This window comes from Carettochelys insculpta, chromosome 1, assembly GCF_033958435.1.
Source record: "Carettochelys insculpta isolate YL-2023 chromosome 1, ASM3395843v1, whole genome shotgun sequence".
NCBI classification, from domain to species: domain Eukaryota; kingdom Metazoa; phylum Chordata; order Testudines; family Carettochelyidae; genus Carettochelys; species Carettochelys insculpta.
The window spans coordinates 355,591,509-355,601,987 of NC_134137.1; the positions used below are offsets into that span (position 1 = coordinate 355,591,509).

The window sequence follows — 10,479 nt, forward strand, 5'->3', positions numbered from 1 at the left end:
CAGGGTTTTCTTTCTTTCCTGTTCACCCCATGCCTCATTCCCTGGTGGTGGTGGCTGCTGCCAGCAGTAACTTCAGGTGCAGCCAAGCCCATTTAATGCTGCAACAGAGAGTGGAAGAAGATTGATGCCTTTGGGAAGAAGTAGGTTTTTTTCCTCTCTCCTCTTGGTATTAAAGTAGCTAATGACCAGGTACTGGTGGCCTGGTACCAATTCCATCTGTGTCGGATTGCCTGGTAGCAAAAGAAGGTTGGCAAATGACTGACGAGCAGGATGGATGAAGCCTGCTCTCAGGCCGTATTTTGATGCTTTGGATTTTTCGTCACAATGTTTGTGTCCACAGTTAGCTTAAGGAGATGTGCTTGACTTCCTTCCTTTCTGCTACCTGTAGATGTCTGGGTTAAAGTGAAGAGCTTTCCTTCGGAGGGGAGGGAAGACAGATGGACTATTAGAAACACTGAGCACTAGATTTAGCCCTTTTAATCACTGGGTCTTTATCTCAGGCAGTACTATGTCTTTTTGCTGTCTGATACTTTTACCCTTAGTGGTCTGCATATTTTTCCTCAAATCTGACATACTAAGAGCATCGGCAAGATGCATCTTCTCTGCAGAGCCGGCACAGGAGGAGATCTGAATGATTCAGATCTAAGACTAAACCAGTCTCTGGTTTTCATCTTCTTTGAACCCCAGACCTCGGATTTGACGGGAGGATGAAGAGTTGTGAGCCCGTTGGCAAGGATCCATCCTTCGCTTCATTGGAGACAAGCCAGCCCTATTTCATTCACTATGGGGACCTGTTAGATTGGCTGAGTGGGTCACAGAAACTATGGAGAGAGGCAGGGAAGGGGTTCCCATACTTTTTTGCCTGCATCATCCCATTTTGAGACTTACTGTTTTCTGTGCTAACAGCGGCAAAGCAATATAGTGACCAAGGAATCTACCCATTAAGTATGTAATTTACTGTGGTCTGTGATAAACGGATTTGCATGTTATGATGCAACTTGTTGAAGTCTGAAGGCATGGTAGAAATCACACAGCTAATCTCTGACGTGACATCATAGTAGATCAATACTGGGACTCAGCCTACAAGTGCGTGTACGGTGCCTCTTATCACACAGATCAAGAGGAGGAACTCATTGTTACAGATGAGGCCACCACATAGGAAGACCCTGAGTGGTGATACTAGGACAGCACATGGACGGTGTCTTACAGTGTGATTCTTTATGCTTGCGTGCCATCAAGGTAGCACAAAAGAAACCGCAGGCCTTGCCTTAAGGACACTACACCATGTAGATTTCCTGTCTTGGAAAAGTCCAGCACAGTTCCTACCAGCTCAAGCAGAGAGTATGTTCTATTGATACGGCTGCGGCCTACAGATAAGGATCTTTTGGATTCAAGTCTCAGCTGGATGAAGCAAATGGCAAAGAAGTGTCTGCAGGGTCTGCATGTCTGGACGTACTTTTCAAATCGCAGCCTCCATACAGCATGACTTCACATATGCCGTACATCTGAGGTCATGTGTGGAGGCTGCTGTTTCGTAGGTCAAAATGGCGGTCTCTTGTGGAACAGATCTAAATGTGTTCAGGGGCAGACAGCATCACCTTGTTGGCTGAATCTGGCCAATAGAACCCATGGTCCCCCCGCCCTTTGCTGATGGTGCAGCCCCTTCTGGGAGTTGCAGCCTGTAGTACAGAGGACACTGTAAATCAGGTCAAGAAAAGAAGAAATAAAAAATTACTGAAAAAGTATCAATAAAATCAATAAAGAAGAGATGCCTGTATAGAGCTACATTATTATTAAATACCTAGTGTTCGTAGCAAAACCAGAGTATTCTATACACATTTATTTCAATGTAGTAATATTTCATTTCATTGCAAAAATGTAAATATGTGATATTGAGCTCACTCCATTATTTCACTGTACTGTGACTGTGGGAAGCTCATTCTGGTTTACTTTCCATACAGCAGCCCTGATGGGAGTATATTTTCTTTCGCTGCAGCACACTGACCATCAGTCGCTCTGTTCCACGATTGTTCTAGAAACAACGCCATTGATATGGGTGATGTTCAGTGTCTTCCACATGTGCAGTGGGAAGTTGGCTTGCATTGCACATTCTATGATTCTGGCGGTGGATATTCATGATGATGTTTGTGACCATGTATGTGGCAGAAATATAAATGTGTGCTTTATTTCTAGAATAAGTAGCACTTAATTTTGTCTCTTGTAATATTTCTTTCCATAGGTGAAAGAATATCCTGGAATAAAAATATTTCAGGCCAACACATCCCTCTATTTTGCCAATAGTGACTTGTACGCAAGTGCGCTGAAGAAAAAGGTGAGTAAAATGAATTCTTTAGTATCTTCTCCCCTCCTTGAAATAGTGAACTGGTCTCTGAAAAGCTTTAAATCTTTTGTGTATCATCTTTCAGCTCCATAGATAATGCCTCTTTCCTTCTTATAGGAACTGGGATTTCCTAGGGGGTGATCATGAAATTTAGTTGTAGTTGGAGTCTGTGAAGGGCACTGCATACAAATTATCTACATATACAGGTTACTTCACCCACCATCAGAATGCCATATTTGGTGGGGAGAGATTAAAAACATACCTTTTATGGGGACAGGACTACATGTACTAATCTTTGAAACATTCTTCTGTAGCTTCCATGATGAATCTTGTACTGTTGAGGTGGGTGGTGCTTGTTTTCACAAAGAAAATGACACTTACGATTTATGTCTGAAGGCATTTCCTTCCTATAAATCTCACACACAATCAGTGCCCTGGTGAAATTTGTCACTGATTTAGAAAAGGATGATTCTAAAGATTAGCTTATTTTTATATGTTTCCCCTGTAAGGAAAGCTCTATAATGTAATTTTACAATATATTAAGATGGTGAGCTTGACTTTTGAATAAGCAACATGATGGTCCTAACGAGTTGAACCTCATTTGATTATCCCTTTCCTTGTGTGGTAGACTGGAGTCGATCCTTGTGCTATATTGGCAGCAAAGAAGAAAGCCCAGAAAAGACATGCCAAGGAACTAAAGAAGACAAATGAACACAGGAAGAAAGCAGTTTTGAAGCTTGTGAGTGTCACAGTAACTACTCGCTTTCATTTTTTAAATCTAGCAAATTAGCTTATTGCATCATTTGTACAAGGTTACTCCAAACAGGAAGGCTTAGAAATATGTGCTGTGCAGCAGTGTGTTTAACAAACTGCATCAAGATAAAAATGTCACTCAGAAAACTTGTTTTAGGGATTTCTCTAAGCCAGGTCTCACTGAGATCTAGGAGCAAAGCCAATGCTATGCTGGAGCAGACCTTAGATCCATCTGGATGAGTAACCTGATTGCCAGTGGCCAGAGACTTGACAGACAGGTGTAGAAATTTCACAGTAGGCATATTTGGGGGGATCTGTGCTAATGTGGGTTAATCTGAAATTAACTCAGGCTGTATCTACACTATGAGAGAGATTTGAATTTAAGGCAGTTATCTTGATATTACCATGTGACTGTCTTCACTGTAAATACTATTAGCTCAATTTAGGGAGCACTAATACCGATATAATATCATCGGAACCTGCTGGGTGTAGCGTCCAGTTCAAATTTAAAAGATTGAATAAAGGCCAGTGTGGAAGTGCCCCGTGTCAACATCAAATTTGTTAGCCTCCAGATGTGTCCCATATGTAACCCACAATGCCCCTCAGTGCTCTGCTCTGGACACTGCTTTCCAGGAGTGCAGGAATTAGGTAACAGGAGGATTGTGAATTTCAGATTGGGACCAGGAAGCCTGTGGCTGTGGGATCATGTTTGTATGAAAGCCTGAGAAATGTCTTTCCTTCTTTGCTATTAGCGTGGTGAGCGCATCTGCCCATTACAAGTAGCCCCAGCACAGAACTCAGGTTCTTTCTCTACACTTGGTATTTTTTTTCTGCGCTGCCTGGTGCCAGCTGCTGGCCTGCCGCACCACGGCTGTTGTGGGGGTTGGGCTTGCATAAGAGGTCAAGAAACTTCTCAGCGGCTTACATTTGTGCGTGTCCTCCACCACAGGCCCCATGCAGTCAAGGGCTTTCCCACGCTCAACCAAGTCACAAATAGCCCCTGACCTAAAAAAAGATGTGCCTGCTGTTCGGTGCTGACAGTGCTGCCAGGCAGCACCATGTCCTCACTTGTGTGCGGTTAGATTTTTCAGGGGCTTTCAGTTGCCTTGCAGGGAAGTCTCCCCCAGTGGCTAAGACTTTCGGGGCCTTTCTTCCACACAGGGGGACTACTTCAGTTGTGCCCCCCCGCGAAATCCTGGTGTCCGCCCAAACAAGGGCCCAGGGGAGCTCACTGCCACGGGAGGGGGATGTCTCCCCAGCACGTAAGATTTGAGCATTGCTGCCATCCCCTATGTTGGCAATTTCTGTGTAATGAAGAGGGAAGACAAATCTTTCCTAGCCTCTTCTATCCTCTTTCTTCTAACTTCGGACCCCTTCATGCAGGGAAGAGTAGGTAGAGGGCCAGCTGAGAATATAGACTGTCTACAGAAGCTGTATAATGCAGTAGGAACTCAAAAACCCTCCCCTCAGCAACTTTTTTCCCCCCAAATCTTTACTCTCTCCTCTCGTGCTTTTCATTGTACCTATATTATTTTGAGGGATGCAATGCAATCAAGGGAGGAGGGACAGTCAGTGGATGGCCAATTAGGAAGACACACATGCTGATTTTTATAAAATTCTTGATAATTCAGTTACAGAAGGAAGGTTTCTATTACCTTGTCAATCTTTGTTGATGCCCTACTTCTACTTCAGACGTTTGCTTGCCATGGGCGGTGAATGAGGGCAGTGCAATGTGGGAAGATGATTTCATATACCAGTGAAAATACCTAGACTGCCATGGGGATAGGGGAATTGTGGCATATGTTCCCACGATGCACTGCTGCAACAGTTGATGTTTGCCGATTTTTAGTGTGGTGGCCATAAGTCGACTTTGTGAGGAGCAAGTGGAGAGGTGAGGATAGTCAAACTCAAATTCATAAAATCTAGCATTGCAAAATCTATATAAATTCAAATGTATCTCATTGTGTAGATGTAGCATCAAAGTAATAAGATGTTAAATATAAAAATTTCTGTTTCTGCACCAAGAATGCTGTATTGACTTGGTTAACAACAGAAAAAAGGGGGAATAAAAATTTCTCAGGCCAAAATCTTGAAAAATAGAGCCTAAAATTAGACTCTTGATTGCATAATTTATACCTGCACGATTTTCAAAAACACTAATTATGTAACAGCTCCCACGGAGACCAGACACATCAATGTGTATAAGTTTCAGACAGTCCTTGTCGTCATGCTCTGCTTTTGAGCAGATTCCTGAGTATGTATGTTATAGCACAATGAGCTGCTCATAGTGTTGCTGGGCCCGTGTGGCTTTTTTTTTTTTGTTTTTCAGTTTTCAGAGATGATAAAATGCTGATGTAAGTTTTGAATGAAAACTGTAATTCACAACAATTCACATGCCTTCGATCAGCTTGAACCTGCCACATATAATTGGCATATATAAAGAAGATTGGGGAGGGAGAGAGAGAGACTAGGTCCAAGTTCAGGCATAAATCTTGTGAACACAAAAATGTGGCAGGCTGTGGGGTGGTGGTTTGACACCATAAATCATACCAGAGGCTGAAGGAAGTTTGTGGGGGGGAAAAATCAATATTGCAAATGGTTGGAAATAAGTCTCTAAGGTACCACAGGACTGCTTGTTGTTTTTGAAGTTACAAACTAACATGGCTTGCCCTGATTACAGTTTATTTTATTTGCTTTACAGGCCCTGTTATTGATGATCTTACTCAATTTAATTTTTTTTTTTTTGAGAAATCCACTACCAGAAACTTGCTGCTTTTCATTAAGCTCTTGGGTTTTGTGCTCTATTACAGACTAATGACATGGAAACAAGTGTAAAACATGAGATAATAAATGATGAGCTACCTCTGAATGGTAAATCCACTGATACAAAGGTGCAAGGCACATCTCCTGATGAGCTTGAGCATTTTATGGAGCCAGTGACAAATGTTCACTGTATAATTTTGGACTTTACACCAGTGAACTTTGTGGATTCAGTTGGAGCAAAAATGTTGAAGTCAGTAAGTGGTATCTTTCATGTTCCCTTCGCCAAAATACATTCTGTGTTTTTGAAGGCCACAGTGAGGGGCAATCAAAATGACCTTGCATAAAATTCTAATTACTACAGGTTTTAACTTTCGCTTTTGATGCTAAGCTCTTGCTGATATACCAGGGAATGTTTACTCATCTTGTGCAGCTCTCAAGTCAAGCTACAAAGTTATAGGGATGGCAGAGGCAGAAAATACAAGATAGCAAGAGCCATTTTAAAAGGGAAATAACCCTTAAGCAAATTAACACCCTTTTTAAAAATACATTTGTCGTTTGTCTTATACTACTGAAATTGTGATATGTGCAAAGTTATTTCTACAGACTGAAGTTCAATTTAAACTTCTGCAGGTTATAGAAGAATATGAAGAAGTTGGAGTATTTGTGTGCATAGCCAGCTGCAGTGGTAAGTTGTTGAGTTTGGGGAAAGAGAATTTTAGGTCAGGGTTGGCATCCATTCATCTATAGATTTTTTTTTTTTGTCTGCCAGCCATCAAGGTAAGGTCTGAGCCCTCTCCCTATGTGAAAAAGAGAATCAGGCCCTGTTCTGCTAGGGCCATAACAGGTTCCAGAGTAGTACCTTGATTTATCAAGTTCTTCAAAGGCTCAGTCCTGCTGCCACTTGTGAGAATGGTGTAGGATCAGCCTGCTAAACACATGACTTCTATGGGTCTCCCTTGTAGATGCTTCAGGTTGGGTGCTTGCTTAAGTGCTTTGCTCACTCTGCTGTAGTCAGTGGAGTCACACCATTGTGTGAGGAGAGTTGGGTGCAATAACTCTGGAAGTTTATCATTGTCTTCAAGGACTGGTCATCAGCAAATTCTGACTGGATAAGGATGTGGTGTTATACATACAAATACCTCTTTAATTAGAAATCTTCTCAGCTGTGCGTTTTAAATTTTGTCTGTTTTACCTATATCATTATGTGTTCTTCATCTTTTGTCTCAAGCCTCCTTTTGAACAGAAAATCTTGAGACTGGGAAAGCTACAAGCTTTCTCCCTCCCCCATTAGTTAATCTAAACAAAAAATATGTGAGATGTGTATGTCCTGATTGCAGCAAGCAGTCCTGTGGCACCTTAGAGGCTTAAATTTATTCGTGGGTAAAACCCACTTCCTCAGATGGGTAGAAATAAGTCTCTGTGGTGCTGTGAAGCTACAGACTAACACAGCTACCCCTCAGACTTTTTGCTCTGATTAGTTTGTTGTATTTTCTTTACAGGCCCTGTTATGGATGATCTGACTCGACTTAATTTTTTTGGAAAATCCACCACCAGAGACCTGCTGTTTTACAGCATTCATGATGCAGTTCTCTCCTGCCAGCTGATGGTTGCATCTGTTCCACAGACTTCCTCACCTGTCTTTGTTAGTCCTTCAGAGTCTCACATGAAGAACTGAAATCTGTGTAAAAGAGAGACTCTTCCAAGACTTAATTTGCACAGTATAAACAGAGCCTAAGACTCTCTTATGTCTACGGGTATATTCTATTAGAGGTGGCATAGTTTATTTGTTACAGGAATAATGAACAGTTTGCTTCCTTAATACTTTTGAACTGTACTCTTCCTTACCTGAATCCAGGTATAACTTAAATCAAGATGCATATATTTTATTTGTACGTTTTTGAAAATAATGTTTTGCTGCATACAGTCAGAGCATCCGCATGGGAATAGGGCTAAGTTCAGAAAATGCCTTTAGAGGATATTGCACTTAGCTATGCTTAGGTCACCTTGGATAAAGGTCAGTCTTAGGTCACTTTGGATAAAACTCAGCATGCAGGTAATGGACAAATTGATGTCACTCTTTCTAGCAAAATGAGATATTGCAGAAAATACCCTTTCTGCATCTCTCAATTCAATGCAGTGTACCACTGTCTTAATCCCATTCAAAAACTGCTGCCAGAGTGTAAGAATAGATTCTTGTTCAAAACTGTGCGTATCTGCTAGCTGGATTTGTGAGGATTCATGTTGGCATCATTAACTGCTGTGTTCTTAAAATGGGTGTTAGACTGAGAATGGGTTAAATATAGCAATAGGAACACAGTGTTCTCTTCATTCTCAAAACATTCTCCTCATTTTGGTTGAATTTAAAAATCAAACAATTTGTACATTACTATTCTTACCAAACCATTCCAATGCTGCAGCTGAGTCACACCAATTAGAAAATAGCAAGTAGTAAATGATTGAGGATAATTTGGCTAAATGGGGTGTGACCAGACTGTTTGTTTGAAAAAGATGGACTTTGTGGATTCCCATTTAAACTGGTACAGGCATGTAGGCAAGGCCCAACCATGATTAGATGTCAAAGAAAATACCTGTGTGTTTGTTTATGCTACCCTGCTGCGAGTGCACGCTTGTCCCCCATTCTGCTTTTTAAAGGCTTTAACACAAAGTTTTGCAAAACTGAAGATCCTTTAAATCAACAAACTGGTTTAAATATTCCCTGATGCTCCCAAGGCACTGATATTTTCTAAAATGGAACTCCCTATTCTCTCTCTACTCATTTTAATTGATGTAGCCAAAGTGAAAGTGTGTATACCTAGCAGAAAGAACCTGTCTTGACCTAGGTATAATTATTTTTAGAGTTGATCCTGAGTATTAGTGAAGTTTTTGGTTGTTTCTTACCCCTAAAGCAACCCTTTATTTAGAGCCATCAGAACAAATGTTCTGTGCTCATGACAATAAAAATGAATATTGCCTCCTCCTCTGGCAACACAATTAGATTTCTATTTAGTTGGCTCGTATATGAGCTATGCTCCTCTGTGCAGAAGAGGAGGTGATAAATGCCTTGCCTCTAATGCATCTGGTAACAAAGATAGGCAGAATCTGACATCAGCAATGGAACCACAACTGTAATTGAAAGGATGCATCACGGGAGCATTTTTATTCTAGTGCCTGGGTAAATTTTGTAATGTTAATTCAGCTAGCAGTCCTTTTGTATCAACATGCAATATATATATATAGTTAGCCATATGGCTAATGTCAAAATGGTCTGTCTTCAACATCCCAATTAAAGGGAGATTCAGATGACTCTTAATCCTGCAGCACTGGCTTAGGAGATAGATTGTTTGTGTATCTGCTAGTTGCTATCATTTTGAAGAGCGACTATAGGTTGAACCTCTGGTACAGCAATGTCTGGGGTCTAGCAAGAGAGCCCCAGGAGCAGAGTCTGTCCGGTGCAGCCCAGGGGGTTGTATGGAGCAGAGTGGAGGCCTGCTGGCAGGGAGCAATCCAGTTAGTGCCCTAACTGGATTGCCCACCCCCCCACCCCCAAAAAAAAAAAAAAATCTGGAGGCCTAATCTTCCCTTGTCCAGCAAACTCCATTGGTTGGGGACTGGTCAGGTCCCATGTGTGACTTACAGGTCCAGTTGTCAGTGGAAGATCAGTTGCCTTTAACAAGTATCAAGTGAGGAGTCTAGTTTAATTGCTTGGGAAAATCTGGACCAGAAATTTAAGAAGCTATTATGCTTGGCGGCAACTTTTTTTAAAAAGCATACAGCTAATCCTCCTTTTCTCTGCAACTATTGTCTTTAATGTTGTCTAAGTGGTTACCATGGTGCTGATGTGCAATTGGAAGGGGGAGAGGGGTGCCAGAGGGATGAACTGCTTTGAGTTCTTGTGAAAGGGTAAAATCAGGCTCATTTTACTCTTAATAAACCAAGAATGTTTTTAAAGAATCCTTCTCCAAGGGCCTAAGCAATTTTACAGTTTCCTGCCTAATGCTGTGAAATAAGCTTTGAAAGTACAGGATTATCCATTTCTACCTCTTTTTCCTGCTCATATCAATTTTTAAAGCCTGTGGTGGCCACATGTTGAGCACATGTGGCTAGTTTGGCTTGAACAAATTTTTCAGAATAGGGCTAAGTTCACTGTAGTGACTACTGCTTCAGAACTGATTGACTGCTGTGTGTTGAAGCAAAGCGACAAGGTATAGATGCTGACCCCAGCTTCACTATCTATATTTAGCCATCCTGCTATGAAGCTGCCTTTCCTAACCCAGCAAGTAGAAAGGGGGAGATAATCACTGAGCTTAAATTTTTGCACACTTTCTCAGCCTAAATTAACAAAAGGGACCAGATTCATTTAAAAAAAAAAAAAGCCTTAAGTTCTCTTTAATACATTACCACAGTGCCCTATGAGACAATCTAGAAGTGCTCATTTTCATTAGCCAAGCTAACACTGGCCTAAAACAACAACTGAGGAAGTTTCATTTTTAATAGTCACCTAGCCTTACACTGCATTTTCCAGGCTATGTTTTTTTTGTGTAGCACTTTGCCTGCTGGGGGACCACCAGGAGCTTGACAGATAAATGGTTTAAAAATGGTGTATTAGCAGGATTGTTAACTAT

General features: G+C 41.4%; 1 protein-coding gene across 7 annotated transcripts in view; it reads left to right on the plus strand.

The window, feature by feature from the left end:
* SLC26A5 (solute carrier family 26 member 5) overlaps positions 1-10,397 on the plus strand; it is a 44,788-nt gene extending 34,391 nt beyond the window's left edge. For all 7 annotated transcript variants that reach the window (XM_075016856.1, XM_075016888.1, XM_075016896.1 and 4 more), the window contains 5 exons: positions 2,240-2,332; positions 2,970-3,080; positions 5,905-6,111; positions 6,488-6,542; positions 7,357-10,397. In XM_075016856.1, the coding sequence (XP_074872957.1) occupies positions 2,240-2,332; positions 2,970-3,080; positions 5,905-6,111; positions 6,488-6,542; positions 7,357-7,532 (642 nt within the window). In that variant the 3' untranslated portion in view covers positions 7,533-10,397. The remainder of the gene's footprint in view (positions 1-2,239; positions 2,333-2,969; positions 3,081-5,904; positions 6,112-6,487; positions 6,543-7,356) is intronic.
* The last annotated feature ends 82 nt before the right edge of the window (positions 10,398-10,479 follow it).